At 37.3% G+C, this 18,613-nt stretch overlaps 1 protein-coding gene across 1 annotated transcript; it reads right to left on the bottom strand.

Moving 5' to 3' along the window:
• Positions 1-3,322: 3,322 nt before the first annotated feature.
• On the bottom strand, positions 3,323-13,770 carry pmela (premelanosome protein a). The gene is made up of 12 exons (XM_081356948.1): positions 13,669-13,770; positions 12,016-12,111; positions 10,729-10,875; positions 10,310-10,450; positions 9,828-9,989; positions 9,124-9,432; positions 8,133-8,990; positions 7,873-8,028; positions 6,864-6,966; positions 4,799-5,007; positions 4,613-4,700; positions 3,323-4,500 (listed from the first exon to the last, which is right to left on the bottom strand). The coding sequence occupies exons 1-12, from the start codon at positions 13,736-13,738 to the stop codon at positions 4,350-4,352; spliced, it is 2,490 nt and encodes an 829-aa protein (XP_081213074.1). The 5' UTR covers positions 13,739-13,770; the 3' UTR covers positions 3,323-4,349.
• Positions 13,771-18,613: the final 4,843 nt, after the last annotated feature.

Below are 18,613 nucleotides of genomic sequence, written 5' to 3'. Positions count from 1 at the left end.
TGGTTCTGTTCTGTTTCTGATTGCCTGTGTTCTTCGTCATTGTTAATTGACGAATTCCGTGCACCATCTTCTGGTCATACGCGGGAATTTATGCGACTGACTTCTCTAGCCGTTGAGCGTACATTAGTTGTAGTTATTGCGATGCATTGTGGGATTGAATGAGAGCACTCAATAATGTCCACTATGGTTTTGGACACCACGACAAAGGGCTGTCCCCTCAAATAGTGCCCTATTTAAGGGTATAGTGGGCAATTTCTGACACAACCCTAGTGTGTCAGTTTGTTTCCATGGTTACTGATTTGTTTCACCTGCATTTCATTTAGCTCTTTGTTTGCACTGTGTACATATAGCCCTCAGTTTGTTCAGTCGTTTGTCTTGTATTGTCTGCCACATGTTTTGATCATCTTTGTTGTGATCGTGCTTCATTAACTTTGAAACAGGAAGAAGCTTCGAGAGGACTTAACCCTCACATCTAATTATTTTTTATTTACTTCTTATACTTGTCTTTTTATGACAGACCACACTGAAACCCACTTAAAACCTACCCTAATGCTAAAAACCCTTTCAATCGGAAACCTACATACAACAGATCAGGTTTCTGGGGTGGAACGGGGATGGGGAGACGAAATGCTGCATCTCATTTCGAAGGCTTCGCCCTCCGGAGGTCGCATTTAGGCTGCATACGTCATAAACGAAGTCTTAAAATTGACCGTTATTCCTAGTGAAGCATAAATTGTTGTAATGTGGTCAGATTACTGAAATGAAGCTTCCTCAATGACGTATGCAGCCTACAAATGTGACCTCCGGAGGACGCAGCCTTCGAAATGAGACGCAGCTACAAGCTGACGTGTTGGACACAGGCGTGGCTTCTGACGGGGTCGGATGTCCAGCGCAGGATGCAGAAAGCCCTACTTGATTTATTTCTGCCATGGTGCAAGATGGGAACTGAGCCCTGCCCCCTACTGTTCAATAGAAGACATTACTCAAGCTGTTGGAGTGAGCTTGCCTCAATGATTTTGAGTCACGACTCACGAGTCACATGATTTTGAGTTTAATAGTTAAAGTGTTTGAGTTTTGTATTTAAAAAATACAAAAGACACACAAAAAAAATGAGTTTCTCTGTGTAATTATTTTTTAAATATCTTTTGAAGTGCCTTGGATCACGAAGCTTTGTATGATGCGTTGACATAATTTCCACTGAAACAGGAATATATTGAATGCCTCCCCCCTTTCAAATAGCCAATAACGTTTAGTTTATCACAAAGCCGTGAACTAGTACAAATACCTCCCTCCTCCAAGTGAATAAATTCTAACCAACGTACAGTTGGAAAACGGAATAAAACTCGAGCGTTTGAGCAACCGAACAAACATATCCAACCCATGACGTGTCAACGGTCGCTTTGGCCAGGTGGTATTTATAGCATAGGGGGCGGAGCTTTAGATTCTAGAGAGCATTTGATTGGACAGAAGATGTGATGAGAAGCTGAAGTCCGCGGTGATGTCATAAAAATCCATGATCCATTTTAGCGGAAGTGAGGGACTGTAAGTTTTTAATCTCCTAAATGTGAATTTTGTCATTGTATTGGAGCACACTAGCTTATTCATAATCTTAAGGCTAACATATTCATACTAAAAACTAAAAAAAAAAAAATAATTATTTCAGGGGGCCTTTAATGCCGTGGGAAAGGTGGGAACAAACTCTAAGTCACATTAAATGAAAATATTCGAGTAGACTGTAATCAAAAGGTACATGTAGCATATAATCCAAATATTAAAACTCTGAAAACATATGATTATGAACTGCCAGTTACCTTATTTTTATTTATTTATTTATTTAGTTAGTTAGTTGTGTTAACTTATTGGAGGCTTCAGTGTAACCCATCTATCAGGAATCCTCAAAATCCACATTAGATTGCAATTGGAAATGATTACAAACACTCGATGGTGCTATTTTATGGATGGTAACTGACTGTAATATTATTACTGAAATCTTGTTAGTAATTAGTTACACTAGTTGTTACTGCAAAAATTACTGTAACGCATTACTGCCCATCACTGCTGAAAAGGCAGGAAATTTCAGCAAATGCTGTTGAACGCCAAAGCAAAGAGGATTTTGTTGAAGTCTGTCCACATGTTAAGACTGTGTTGACCATGGAAAGCTTTGTGCTCTGCCAATGTAAAAGGTTACGTCCACTTATTTATTTAGTTTCATTCAGGCAAAGAGTGACTGACCATTAACCCTCAAGTCATTTGTTTGACTTGAGCTTTAAAGCAGTCATTTCAATGAAAACCATCAGAGACTTTCGGGTCCTGGATTGGGAGTTGTCATATTAGGAACCACGTATTCTCAAAACCTGTTGAAATCAAAACAGTAATTAAACAAGCTAAATCTTCTGGATATCATCAGTAAATTACTTCCATATGTAAGATGTGTGGTTTCTTGAGCCACAATTTATGTAATCATGGAAAAAGCATGGTATGGCAGTTTTACAGAATTGGATCAGCGTGACAGGCTCGAGGTTTTATGCTGCGGCACCATAAAAACTCCCCAGGTTTGCATGTAAAGGGAAACCCAGTTCATCTGAGAGCGACGTCATCACATACCTGTTTACCTTCACGTTTGCATCATTGGAGAATTGGCATAAAATAAAAATGGATCCTATTTTTAATTTTTAATTTTTAATTTACTTTGTTAGTGCACAATACTAGTCATGTGGTGAACATTCATCCGTATAAGTTGATTCATAATTTTTTTCTTTTTTTGTCAAAATCTGAAAATGTACTTCCCTTCTGGAATGGCCTTCCTTCTCTGATGATGTCAGCTGATGATGAATAGAATGCCCACTTTTCTATATCCAATCAATTTTCTGCAGAAAAAAAATAAACCACGCCCTCTGTTTTCTCATTAAATTTTCCGTTTCACTCTGAAAATACGTCACGAGTAGTCGGTCGCAACTTCAGGTTCACATAACTTTTACATTTTCAATTCAGAAAATGCTGTGTGCTTCTCAATCGGAAGGCTGTGTACGTGAGCTGCCATGGCATCAAACACCTTTGAAGGCTGTCTCAATTGGGAAAATCCTTGGAAAGCAGCCTTCATTTTGCGTCCATGTTTTGAAGGATGCATCAAGTGTATCCTTCATCTCCTCCAATCACCCACAATCCTTTGCACAGGCAAGGGAAAGCATGAGGTAGAGGCAGAGTGGACCCCATGAGGGAGATCCAAAATGTGCCCACACGAAACACAAGAGGCAAGACAGAAGAGCACATGGCAGGTGCCAACCCGAGTCATATGCACAAACAAAGACCAACAAGCAAGAATAACCTCACATAAGTGACAGGACATGTTTTTATTTAGGGGTGAGAAGTCATTAGTGTGGACATTATCCATTATAAATAAAACATCAGACCTCTTGGGTCGATATCAAACAACACATGGTATGTCGAAAATACAAACTATATTAATAAATCATTTACAATGGAATAAGAGTATTATAATAATCTCTACTCTATCTCTAATAAGTTCTACAAAGGTAATTGGGGAAAATACATACTATTTTTAACTTAATAGGATTTACTTCATAAAAAATCTTAATGTTGTATAAATGCTGAATATGAGCAAAGGTTTTCTTGAAACATTGAATAGATTATTTGAAAAACAGCTTACAATGTGTACAAGGTCTGTAATAACCTGACTATTCTCTGAAATTATTTTACCTGGGTTACTTATAGGACGATTACATGTATATTCCCTATAATAGTGAAAGACACTCCCGCCCTGTTAGGTAAAGGGTGAGTAACACTTTGGTTTTGTTAGAGAGCGTAGATTAGTTTGGGTGTCTGAAGACTTTTCTTTTAATTTTTTTAATATTTTACTTTACTTTTAATTTTTACTCTTCTTGCTTGTCATTTTAGTTGGTTATGAGTTAGTCTTGTATTGGTTTTATTTATTTTTCATTTGGTCGCCGCCCACATCCATCCCACCCCTCCATATGTGAATCCTTACCATTTTCTTCTGTAAATAATGCAAGTAAACTATTGGTTTTGAACCACTTTGCATTGCCTTTTGCTCTGCACTAATAGTTAGTGAGTGTTACAAACTCTTGATTGACAGCTGGGGTCGTAACAAATACTGAAGGGAAATGAGTCAGATTATTGCAGCCCAAGAGAAGCTAGCCATTGACCGGAAAAATCTGCAACTGTTTTTTATGACGACATATTATTCTGCGACAAAGGCATGTTACATTTGACATTTTTTGTTATTACAGTACAATGAGGTCCTCACTCTTTATATTTAATTCTCTTGTTGAGAGATTGTATAGACTTTGTAATATGCTTTAAGCTTTCCTTCACACCACTCGTCCCAGCAGGAGCGGACGGCTCTCTGCAGCGGGTCTCCGGCTCAGAAGACTCCACAGCATTAAAGACACTGAGTTTCTTCCAGAACTGAAACTGCTGCTGGAATCATCTTCTCTCAGTGGATGGTACTCCTTAAACCGCCTGCATACAAACATACGTGAAGGGTTACTGTCATATAGCATTATTTCATTTTAACTATAGGCAGCATACAATAACATATTTGATTTTGATTAAATGTGTCCTGGTGTCTTACCTGTATGTAAAAGCAATGGCCCCCACAGCACAAATAAAAACCAGGACTCCCAGTATTGCTCCTGCCGTATTCCTTGGTGAATTTGTGCCTATGGTTTGAACAAGAGAAGTTGTGAGGTTCTAGGGCAGGTTCAGGAAAAGAAATGTTTATTATTTTAGATACGCTTTGAATTTAAATGACACTTGCCTATATCCACGCTGAGCATTGCACTGGTTACAGCCAAGCTGACGTCATTGGTCAGAGACACATTGATGCAGAAGGTGCCAGAGTTGTTGAAGAACTGTCGCAGCACCATCTGACACTCAGGGGCTGGAATCACGTCATTACACTGCAGGCTCTGGACAGGACTCATGCAGTCCGCGTCAGACACCACGGTGCACACTTGACTGGGCAGGCTGAAGAGCAAATATAACAAAATTAACTTCATTCGATTGAATAAGGGGTATAGGGAATGTGAATATTTTAAGCTTTGATATTGTGTATGTTGTGTATGGTTAGATGTATTGGGTGGATGTTGTGTATTGTAATTTTTTGTGATTGTATGGCGAGACCAAAGACCAATTTTCAGGTAAAGCTGAACAATAAAGTACAACAACAACAATTATATTTAATGTTCGACCACTGTCATCTTTATAGCCAGTTTAAAGTCACAATGAAATCCAAAATTGTGGATTTTGGATTTCTTATTTTTCTTATGAGATCCTAATCTTATTTTTTTAATGAGTATTACATTATTCTACGCATATAATTTTTATTTATTCATGTGCCCTCGTAATATTTAATCAAAACAACTTCCCCTCCCTATCTTCTCTGATGATGTTTACACTGGCGTGAGGGCGGGGCAACCTGTCACTCACATGAGATACACCAATAGCAAACCACAAACATACAATCAATTCCCCACAGACAAAATCAAGTTCCGCCCTACATTTGATCTTGTTCCAGAAGACTTTTCACTCAGAGATACATCACCAGGCAAATGTTTGTGCTTTGTTCCTGTTTAATATAATTGTAAATTTATCTATTCAAATACTGATATTGTGGTCTATAACTCCTCCCCGAACTTCCCGCTGTCCTGTTTCTTGCTCTCTCATTGGCTGTCGCTTATCGCCGATGTAGTTTTCAGTCAGAACATTCACACAGCAGGATTTTGAATTGCGCTGTGATCATCTCAGATCGTGTCTTTGATCATTCACACTGTGTGATTGTCACTCGCGTGAACGAACACAGATTTGCCTATGATTTTGGGCATTTGTCGTTGAGTGAAAATCCGAGCTGAACTCGGCATAAGCAGAGCCTAGTCACTAGTCAGTGCCTGGATGGGAGACTCCTGGGAAAACTAGGTTTCTGCTGGAAGAGGTGTTAGGGTGTGTTCACACTTGGCATGTTTGGTTGGATTAAAACTAACTCTGGTGTGATTGCTCTGTTAAAGCGGTTCATTTGAATAAGTGTGAATGCTGTTATCTGAACCCTGATGCACCAAACAAGTGGATCGAGACGCTGAAAAGATGAGTCCCGCTCCGCTTCCAAATGAACTCTTGAGCGGTTGTCCATGTGACTGAAATATGACACTAAAATGAACAGAATGCTCAAGTATGTCTTTTCTCATCATAGTTGTGATGTTGCCCATCACAGTTCGGTTCAGAAATCAGAACCGCGCCTCCTCGCAGCAGATCTTGGTTTGTGTGTGTGTGAGACGGAGGGATTCCTGCCACTGTTTTGACTCCTTTACACATTTTATAAGCTCTTCACAAGTTCTCAGCTGGTCAAAATGCCATCATATGTAGGCTACACACATACAGCGAACACATTTATCCCAGCTCACTGCATTGTTTTGGATGTTCGGTCACAAAATATACGTAACAAAAGCCGACCAATAAGGTTATGAACATGTCTTTAGGTTTGTGTTGCGCTAAGCCAATGTGAACGCTAAGCAGACCTGAACTAAATGTTTTTCGCTTAGTCTGGACCAAACGAACAGAACTACAAGTGTGAACACACCCTTAGTGTGGTCTGTGTGGGTCATAATGCCCCAATAGGGTGAAAACCTCTCGGATTTCATCAAAAATATCTTAATTCATGTTCCGAAGACCGAAGGTCTAATGGGTTTGGAACGACATGAGGGTGAGAAATCAATGACAGAATTACATTTTTTGGGTGAACTAACCCATAAAAGACTATAATAAAACAGCTTTGAACAGTAAAGATGATAAACAGTCTATGAAATAAATGACAGTGAATGAATATTTACCTTCCCTGACATGTGACTGTAAGGTCCACAGCATTTTGCTCCAGCTCTGTGGCCATGACCACCACATTATTCACCTCCACAATCTCAACACTCTCTATTCCCTCTGAAGGGGGAAAACATGCATGTAGAGAACATTAAACACATTTGTAGACAGGCTATTTCTGTGCTTTCACACAGTTTGATTTACACTTACACAAGTCTAGACACTAAAGTTGAAGTAGAAGTGGGTAACACTTTATTTTAAGGTGACGTATTACAAGTTACTACATGTACTTACTATAGTAATAACAGTAAATTACGGACAATTACAAGTAACTAATCCTAAACCAATCCCAGTAACACTTTATTTTACAGTGTCCTTGTTACATATGTTACATGTACTTCCTCTACTTGTAAACCTCAACCAAATCACAATCCTACCCTAACCCTTTAGTAAGTACATGAAGTTTCTTAATATTACTCAGTACTTAAGTATATAATTACACTGTAACAATGACACCTTAAAATAAAGTGTAACCCCAATCCCTAACCGTAACTCTATGTCATAATCATTTGTTAACAAACAAGTATTCATTACTTCAATGAGCTCATTATATCTGCATTAAATTATTACATTGTTTAAATTAATACATTTTTTTAGCTAACTGTGACTTTGTATGTGTACATTTCTGAAACTCTTAACTTAGACAGTTACCTCTAATAACACTCTAAATTGTAATATATATGCATCGACTTACTATAAGAGATACATTAGTAGCCTAGTTAACAGTGTGTTAGCATGGTCTTGATACTGCTACACAATTCTTGTTGTCATTAGATGAGGTTATGGGTGAAACGTTTGACAGTTAAGCCAGGCCAGTAATGCTGAAGTAAAGCAAAGTTCAAGTTGGCTGGAGTTTAAAGATCAACAGAGTCTGTTGCATGTTTCCTCTCTGGGGACAATGATGCCCAAAAGATTCATTTTCAAGTATAATAGTATTGTTTAGTGATAAAAAAAGAAAGTACTCACGAATAACTGTAAGAGTTGTAGAGAAGGAGCCATAACGATAAATCATACAGTTTGTTTCGGCTGGCATTTCTGGTGCTTGCCGCTTGGCAATGACAAGAGCTGCCTGTGCCACCGGTTCAGCTTCACTCACTGCAGCCTCGGGTATGCTAGTTACACCTGCAATTACAGCACCAATGGAAATAGTTTAAAAATACAATGCAATTAATTAGTTATGGTCTTCTTTATAAAGTTATGGTCATCATGTATATGAAGTTTCTCACCAGCGATGGCTTCGGTTGCAGGTACAACAGCTGTGTCTTCAGCAACCTCCAGAGCAACATTATCTAAGTCAGCTGCTGTATCAGTTGCTGCTACTGCCAAATCATTGGCTGCCACAGTGATGACATCGGCTGCTACTGGCAAATCATTGGCTGCCACAGTGATGACATCGGCTGCTACTGGCAAATCATTGGGTGCTACAGTGACATCAGCTGCTACTGCCAAATCATTGGCTGCCACAGTGATGACATCGGCTGCTACTGGCAAATCATTGGGTGCTACAGTGACATCAGCTGCTACTGCCAAATCATTGGCTGCCACAGTGATGACATCGGCTGCTACTGGCAAATCATTGGGTGCTACAGTGACATCAGCTGCTACTGCCAAATCATTGGCTGCCACAGTGATGACATCGGCTGCTACTGGCAAATCATTGGGTGCTACAGTGACATCAGCTGCTACTGCCAAATCATTGGCTGCCACAGTGATGACATCAGCTGCTGCTGGCAAATCATTGGCAGCTACAGTGATGACATCAGCTGCTACTGGCAAATCATTGGCTGCTACAGTGACATCAGCTGCTACTGCCAAATCATTGGTTGCTACAGTGACGACATCAGCTGCTACTGCCAAATCATTGGCTGCCACAGTGATGACATCAGCTGCTACTGCCAAATCATTGGTTGCTACAGTGACAACATCAGCTGCTACTGCCAAATCATTGGCTGCTACAGTGACAACATCAGCTGCTACTGCCAAATCATTGGCTGCCACAGTGATGACATCGGCTGCCACTGGCATGACATCAGCAGGCTGAGGAGAAACAGTCAGCACAATGCTTTCCACTGCTGTGGCATCATCTGGCAAAAAGGAAAAGGCACCAACTGATGAATGTTTTGGGAATGTCATTCTAAAATCTCCTCAACACACTTTTTGGATTAAGAACTGTTCTTGAAATAAAATGAAATATGAAGTTTGAATATGAAATTCTACCTGTGACGGGAACAGTGGCAGCTGGAGTTGGATTGATCTGACAACCGTTTGAGATGGCTGCCATCACAACCACCTGTGGCCTGAAGGAACCGGTTGAGAGGTATGTGTGGCTAATGGTAGTTTCTCGAGAGATTAGAGTTCCACTATTGTCACCGAAATCCCAGTTGAAGCTGATGTCTGATCCACTGAGATACTGGCTCGGGTCATGCAAATTAACGCTAAAAGACACAGCTCTGTTCTGGATGAAGCTTTGGTCACCCTGGTTGATGTCACCAACCTGAGATAATGACACTGCGAAAGGAATCTGGTCTAGAATAGAAGAGGACATTTCATTAGGGGCTTGCAGGAATGTGCTCAGTGAATGACAACATTGGTTTACTCTCCAGGTGACCAAACTAGGCTTAATGTTTTTTTAAGTACAGAGGTGATAAGAGGATCCCTACACTCAAAAATCAAAGCTCTTTATTGGCATCTATGGTGTAGTGAAGAAACTTCATGGAATCTTTCCATTCTACAAAAGGTTCTTTATAGTGGAAAAAGGTTCTTTAAGAATTATTCACTGAAAAGTTCTCTGGGGAAGTTTGGTTCCCCAAAGGGTAACCAATGGAAAAAATGGTTATTTTATGGCATCGCTTTAAAAAATCCTTTTGGAATCTTTCTTTTTAATTAAGTGTAGATAAATGTGCAGTTTTCAAACTACTCACCAGTGATTGAGAACTGCGTAGATGCGTAACCAAGGGGAATGAAATTGTCTTTGCCACGGGAGTGATAAATGACCACTTCCATGGAATAAGAACCAAGAGGCACATTGTCTGTGTCAATGGTCAGTAGAGAGGAGGGACCATCAGCCACCTGCCAATATTTTCCTGAAAGAGAGAAACAATGAAAAGTGTTCGGAAAAAATCAACCAATAATCAAACAACCATGCTACCCCTAAAGTCAAAGACAAATTATTTTAAATTAAATGGCAGATAAGAAAGTTGTACAAGTCCATAATTCTAACCCTTAAAGGGAGAGTTCACCAAAAAAAATGTAATTATCAAATTATTTTGGGTGAACTCACCCTTTAAGTCTTCATAAGTTGTTGATCCAGGACTGTGTCTTACTTGCATACGTTAATCCATCTCTCCACTATGTTTGTATATTTGAGACTAGAATAAGACTACAGGTTTAAACGTACTCTTACCCAACATCTTCCATACATAGATGAAGCGGGGCTTTTTGTTAGAGGTCCTATTGAAGGGTGTCCTGTCAGGAAAGACACCTGTCCATTGTTGAGGCATGTTGGACTCAGGGTATACAGTCTGGCCCATAGTATATGATGTTCCTAAAAGACACATTTAATTCATTTTAGATACATAAATATCTAAATTCGCAACATATTCCTAACAAACAAGAATTAAGAATCACATGCAGCACTTCTTTCTTCTGCTTCGTTTACAGGCAATAACAAGTGCTGTTTACATAAAACATACATATTTTTCTTTACATAAAATATCTAAAAACTTATTATTAGTTTACAAAATTTCTATCTATGGCAGTGCAAAAATAAAATATTACATAGTGTAAATGTATTGTATTAAGGACGCTTGGATAACTACTTACCATTAATGGTACAGTTTCTCGCCCACACCACCTGTCCATCAGGAAGTACTGTCTGGTTCTGAGGAAAACCAACATCAATGTTGAAAGTGGCTTTGGCTCCTGTCAGTGTTGGAGAATCACTTCTGACTTTAAAAGTCACCTCTCCGCCTATGACACACAAAAAAGGTTTTGCAGACACATTTTAAAAGTAAGGTAGCAGGTATAGCATTTCTTCTTCCAAAAAAAAGAGACTAATAGCAATGAATAATTTCCACTTGTACCATATCCTACTCTATTTATAAGTAGGTGTACATGGAAACATGGTGTAAAAATAATGATTTTCCCTCCACTGACATTTGAAAACACCTTGAGCTCAGTGCCTTATGCTCAGAATTCAGGAAAAACTAAATATGTGTTGACAAATATAAACATAAAACATAAAAACAGACGTCACATAAGGCAAAATGTGTTAATTTAAGAACGCTATGCAAAATTACTAGTTTTATGTAATTTGTAACTGCTACGACAGCGGAAAGATGTATAGGTATAATTTGAGTTATTTTAATTTGAACCGATGAACCGATCTGTGTTCCTCTATTGCTAGTTAAAGCACCAAATGACCATGAATGAGCATCAGAAGGTATGTTGAAAGATACAGTAAAGCATACTGAAATGTGTCATGTCTCATGTAGTCGTTCAATGAGTGTTTAAACTGGCGAAAGACAGTGAATAGCTTGTGAAACATCACTATAAATGACATTTAGATCAGTGTGAACAATATATAACATATAGCATGCTAGTTAAGAAAATCTACTCTAGAGAAGAACATTTTGATAAATATGCACTAACACTATAATGTATATTTATTATATTTTACTATAATATTTATACTGTACCTGATATTTAGCCAAATTAATCGATATTGAATCGAAGATCAGTATCGAATCGCAAGCTTATGAATCGAATCACCAATTCGAATCGCTCCAATTCACGAATGAATCGTTCACTGATTCAGGTTGCGCGTGACGATTTCATCAGTTCAAAATAACGAGGAACGACATGTTTTTATGAAATGTTGAGTAAAAAGTACGACATTATTAGAATGTAGTGAAGTAAAAGTTTGCCAAAAATGAAAAATATTCAGATCAAGTCCAGATACTTAAAAAATGTACGAGGCTAACAAAGTAAAAATACTTTGTTACTGTCCACCACTGCTTATGCTTTAACACTTTCATAATGCGTGCAAATCACTGAACAATAAACCAGAATGAAGTGTGAATGAATTTGTGTGTGTGTGTGGTCAAATACCTTTCCAACAATCTCTGTATCTGGGATCTCCATCCCTCCAGACCGGATACATTTTGGAATTCCATGAACGATAATGTGCAAAGCGAGTTCTGGATTCTAGAAGAATGATGGAAAGAAATAGAGAAGATTATCTCATTTTTGAAAGAGCATTAAAATAAGTTTTCAAATGAGTAATTAATAAAAAAATTATTTATTTGTTCAAATCAAAACCTGTTCATGGGGCAACTCTAGATTTTGTGATTTTTCATTCTCCTAACAGGTCCAATTATTTAAAAAAAATCATTAGATGTGCGAAGTGCACATTTATCTTACCGTTATACTTCAACTTTAAACCAGCCCTACAAACACTAACATGATGCATTAGGTAAATACATACAGACGACAGTCTTGCAATAGATTTTTCAAAATTACAATTTTCATCATAAGCTAAACTAAGTAAATAAGGTATTTCAGTTGTTTAAGGTTGGCTTAAGTTCAAAAAGACTGAAGAGAAAAGGTCTGAGGTGAAAAAGCACGAGAATGTGAGGGTTGGCAAAGAGAGTCACACGACCTCTACAATCCCATTCAATCCTTTTCATGTGACTTTCAGCTGAGGGTACCAGTGTAATCCCCACTGCTGGAATAAGATCCCGCAGAGCTCTGACGTCTCACTGATCACATTGTGTGTCTGGACGTTTATCTGAACGTGTACGCAATTATATGCACATTTCTTGCTTTTACATTTTATTCATTTGGCTGATGTTTTTATCCAAATCATTTTAGGAAATCGAAGCCTTGGCCTGGTGCTGCTAGCGCCATGCTTTACCATCTGCCATCACACCCAACACTATGGGTGATAAAATCAAAGAATGGTCAATTGTCGCTCTAAAGGTAGCCTTGCAACAGGCCTCTTTAAAACATTGGCCATATTGGTCATTCAAGAACACTGAAAAAAAAAAAACATTTATAAAACTTTGCTAGTAAATTTCACACAGGTACAAAAAACCGGCAAGAGTTGCAATGATTGTTCATTAGTAAAAGTTTACAAGGGAGGGCTGAAGTATAAAGTTTATAAGATTGATAATTCGATTTTCTACATCCATCGTTCAGTGTCAGACAGTGATCAAAGGCCTTGTGGCAATTGATTGAAGTACAAATTGTAATAAATTAAAAATATTTCAAACTATTTCCAGTTGAGGGTCTAACACAAATATTCTAGAAGAAAAAACAGACTGAACTCTTGGAGTGATTGTCCTTAAAGGGAAAGTTCACCCAAAAATGGAAATTCTGTCATCTTTTACTCGCCCTCAAGTTGTATCAAAGTTTCTTTCTTCTGCTGAACAGAAAATAATATAATTTAAAGAGTGTTGGTAATCAAACATTTGATGGTAGCCATTGACCTCTATAGTATTTTTTTTTCCTACTAAAGTCAATGGCTACCGTGAACTGTCTGGTTACCAACATTCTTTAAAATATATTATTTTGTGTTCAGCAGAAGAAAGAAACTCATACAGGTTTGATACAACTTGAGGGCGAGTAAATTATAAAAAACAAACAAAAAAAAAACTATAATTAACTATCCCTTTAATCTATTTCATACTATCAATGATTTTTTTTTTTTACATTTTCCATCTCATGACATGTATTTAGTATATAAAGAAGAAAAATACTCACGTGAAAGTGCTCCTGAGGAGAACGTCAGAATGAGAAAGATGAGAGTCGTCCACATGATGGCTGTATGCATTGATGACTACAACACCACAGTCACTGATCCAGCTTTATACTCCAGAGACCCATGAGGAGTCCTGCACATTCTTCAACACCAGCACCCAAAACCAAACCCCCAACCTATGTGACATCATGGACGTGTGAATAACAGGCTCCTCCCACACCCTCAAGTAATCCTATGAGGAATGTTTGCAAATAAATCATTACAATTAGTTTTGTAACATGTCTCTTCAAACAATTGATGAAGAACATTTTGTAATTCAGTAGGAAGATGATTCCCATGAAGGCTCTGTTCCTCTGGATATTGCTAATTTATGAAATGGAAAAAATATACAAAATAATAAAGATGCTTAAGCTTGGGTGTCCCACTTAACCTGTATTCACTCTAAATATGAGCATTCAAAATCAATACATGCCTGTTAAAATCAGGCCTTTTTGAGATGTAAAAAATGAATCAAGTAAAATCATGTCAAATCTTTTTCCACTTTTAATGTATTCACATAACAAATAAACAGAAGTTTTAAGGAAAGAAAAACCTAATAGTACCTGGTTGCATAAGTGTTCATACCCTTCTATAACGGGGGGACGGCACTCTGGAATTAACCGTTCACATCCAAAGTTCTACTGAAAAGTAATTATTTTATTATTATACTACGTCACTGTTGAATGCTTGAATATGATTGGTTGACGAACGTTCTAAGGCGTGCATTTATTTTCAGGGAAACGCACGGCTAAAGTACAGGGTGGGCCATTTATATGGATACACCGTAATAACATGGGAATGGTTGGTGATATTAAAGTCCTGTTTGTGGCACATTAGTATATGTGAGGGGGCAAACTCCTCAAGATGGGTAGTGACCATGCTGGCCATTTAGAAGTCGGCCATCTTGGATACAACTTTAGTTCAGTTTAGTTTTCAATAGGAAGAGGGCCATGTGACACATCAAACTTATTGGTAATGTCACAAGAAAAACAATGGTGTGCTTGGTTTCAACGTAACTTTATTCGTTCATGAGTTATTTACAAGTTAGGGGAAACCAAGCACACCATTGTTTTTCTTGTGACATTACCAATAAGTTTGATATGTCACATGGCCCTCTTCCTATTGAAAAAACAAAAGTTGTATCCAAGATGGCCGACTTCTAAATGGCCACCATGGTAACCACCCATCTTGAGGAGTTTGCCCCCTCACATATACTAATGTGCCACAAACAGGACTTTAATATCACCAACCATTCCCATGTTATTACGGTGTATCCATATAAATGGCCCACCCTGTAGTTCCAGGTCTTGACTGCGTTACAGTTCAATATTTACATTTTATTCATTTAGCAGACGCTTTTATCCGAAGCGACTTAGATATCACTTCACCAAATGATTTCAGTGATTTCAAAGGTCCTTAAAGCCGACAACAGCAAAAGAACCAAAACCCACAAAGACACTGACTGAGCAAATACATATAGTAAACAATAGGATAAAAACGACAAATGAATTCCATGTTTTTTGCCACAAAATTGTTTTATTATGTACGGAAAGCGAATACTCTCTTTCACTCTCTCTCCCACACAAACGCACACACATTCAGTACGGACACACACTCGCACAGAAACGTGTTGTCAGAGCTTCTCTGATCATTTTAATCAGTAAAATAGTTTAACAACTTAAAAGCTACATGACATTTCTCACAAGCAAGGTAATAACGTTGCTTTTCTTGAAGCAGGTAAACTTACAGTTTTGCTATTAGTAGAGACACTGCTGCCAAACACTGTTGAGAGACCCACAGATTCAGGTAATTTACACACGCTTAATCTCTCTCTCTCTCTTATAACTGCATTATATTATCAGTGGCTCAAGCCTCCATTACTAGCTCTAAAATAACATTTTGGAATTAGCAAGGAGGCCTGGGATGAGATGCTTAAGAAATTAGTCCCACACACAAGAGCATTTTAAGGACAAAAACCTGACAAATGTCTTTAAATACATCATCTGAACAATGTCTTGAGGTGTGGTAACCGTAGTATAAGCAGAATAATTGATTGCGGGCCGTTGAATTATTAAAAAATAATGCACACCCAAGGTGTATTTCAGTTATTTCAAAGATTCTTACAGCCTACAAGAGCAAAACAACCAAAACCCACGACAACACTGACCAAGCAAATACATATAGGATACAATAGGATAAAAACGACAAATTAATTCCATGGTTTTTGCCACAAAACTATGTTTTATAATGTACGGAAAGCGGATACTCTCACAAATGTCTTTAAATAGATCGTCTGAACGATGTCTTCAGGTGAGGTTACCGTAGTATAAGCAGAATAATTGACTCCAGGCTGTTGAATTATGAGAAAGGGATGTGCATTATTTTCTAATGCTTCAATGGCCTGTCGTAAATTATTCCTTGATGATGCTGATTATCCCCAAGTTCAAAATCAGCTGTTTCTGTAGGATTTTTTAGTCCATCATCAACAAGACAATGGGGGCCGGTCAAAAACTGATGGAAAAAACATGTCTTGAGTCACAAATGGTGACAAATACAAGATCATTCTGCCACTAAACTGGCAGGACTCCATTAAAAATTGGAAGATTTCATCTTTCAGCATGATAGTAACCTCAAATCTAAGTCATTCGTTTTGGAAAGAAAGTCAGAGCCCAGAACTAAATCCAATGAAAAAACTTGAAGATGGCTGTACTCAAGAGATCCCTCACAATTTGATCATCCTGGAGCTTTTTAGCAAGGAAGAGTGCGGAAAAACACGCAAATCCAGATGTGCTAAGATAATAGACTCTTATGCTAAAAGAATGACTGCTGTATTAAAGGCAAAAGCTGTTTCTACCAAGTATAGTTAAGGGACACACGCTGCAACTAACCCGCATATTTTTCTTTAGTTTTCCTTAAAATATTGTATTTGTTTGTTACTTGAATTTTGTTGATTTAAATATTACAATAAAGGTGGGAAAAGATCTAACCATGACTTATTTTTTATGAATAAACAATTTTTTTGAATACAATAGATATTCCTTAATTTCATTGAGATTCTCTACAGTCTAAATATTATGGATTTGTAAATGTCTTTTTGCAAGTTCTTCATCTTGTGATCATGTATGGATCCTGTGAGAATAGAAGTCCATTCATTTTCTACGAAGAAGATCTTCCTAGAGCATTGTGTCTGAAGATCATGCTTGTTGGGTCATTTGTTAATATAACCCAGAGCTGCAATGATGGAGAGTCACAAGATGAGAGTATACGCACAGTCCTGTCAATGGTGCTCTTTCACTATTGTTCTCTTTTCTCATGTCTTTTACCTTCTTAACATTCTTCAGCTGGTATTAGTCTTATAGTGAAACAATCTTTGTATTATTATTCTTAGAGGCATCTTGTCAAAGGAATCTTAATTGAGTTATTCAACATTTTTATTATATTTCTACAACAAAGTTATTACATTTAACTGCTATATATCCTCCTGGGACCCAGGAATGGACATTATATTTTAGTGAATTTCTCTGACATCATACAAGTCACATGTCACAATCTGGGTGTCCTGTAAAGGGCACCTTCGGGACTTTTCAGAGATACCAAATATCTGGAGGTTTCACCATGAAAACAACTTCTCCTTGGTCTTTAAAAATGTCTGACATTAATTTAGTGATCAAATATGATAATATACTGTAATTATAATTTAAATCTGACTACTTTTCAAATTGTGTTTCATAAACCAACATCTCAGGAAAATAATATGGGGTTTCAAATAAAAAAAATGACTTTCTGTTACAGAACAGGGCATTGATTTCATACATGTCCACTGTAGAAGACATCAGGACTTACATCATGTTTATCAGGCATTTCGGGAGACACAACAAGAGAACATGGAAATAAATTATACATCAATATTCCTATGAAATATTAGATATTATTATTAAAATGTTGCCAATTATTACTCCAATTATTACACTTCTTTTTTTTTTAAATGTTGCTCCAAGAACGCATTAATGTGCAAATTAGATACAATGTGAAAATTAATTTATGCATTTTACCCACATATTGCATAAAGTAAAATGGTGTATCAATTCATTCCGTTATATCTTTCATAACATAGTTGAGAATCATCCTTATACAAATTTTGGTTAAAAAAATCCTGAAACCCCAAATTGTATTGGTGATTGGAAAAAAATCCCATTGTTTTTGCATATATAAACAATGTGATGACATGAAAAAAAAAAAAACTAAATTCAAAAAACTTTTTTTTTTCTGGGTCTCAGGAGGATAACTTAGAGATATAATTGATTATTTCTACTATACTATAACTTTATTTTTTAAACATTTCTCATTTTTATAAGTTTTAGATGTCTCACTAATTAAAACAATAGACTCAACTCGCCAGCTTATTAGTGTGTTGAATAGGGAGACATCTTGAGACCGGGGACGGTAGCAACACTTTTTGCATTTCTCTCAGTTACTCATAGACTATTTGGACTAAACCAACCAAATTTGTATATATTAAACTTGCATCTGTCTGCTAATTACCCATGATTATATGACATATCGTTCACAGTATTTATTTGAATGGAAGAAGCCAGATGTTTCAACTGACCCCAACCCAGGGGACAGTTGCAACATGTTAAAAATACCTTAAATTTCACTAATTAACTTTAGTTTTTTGTCTCAATGAGCATAGAATTCTGACAATATTAACTGTTTTAGGCCTACTATAATATTATATTATTGTAGCCTATTATTTATTTATTTAGTCATTTATCAAATAACAGTTATTGAGTTTTGTTTGTTTGTAGAACATAGGCCTACATAGATTCAGTGTGCAGGTGTGTAGACTTGGAATTAAGCCTTTCCCCGTTATCATTGATTCACAGGACCGGACACTAGTTATCTTGC

Source organism: Scardinius erythrophthalmus, assembly GCF_964197995.2.
Source record: "Scardinius erythrophthalmus genome assembly, chromosome: 25".
Lineage (NCBI taxonomy): Eukaryota > Metazoa > Chordata > Actinopteri > Cypriniformes > Leuciscidae > Scardinius > Scardinius erythrophthalmus.
Note: the sequence above shows the minus strand (reverse complement) of the source record. Positions and strands in the feature narration are given on the sequence as shown.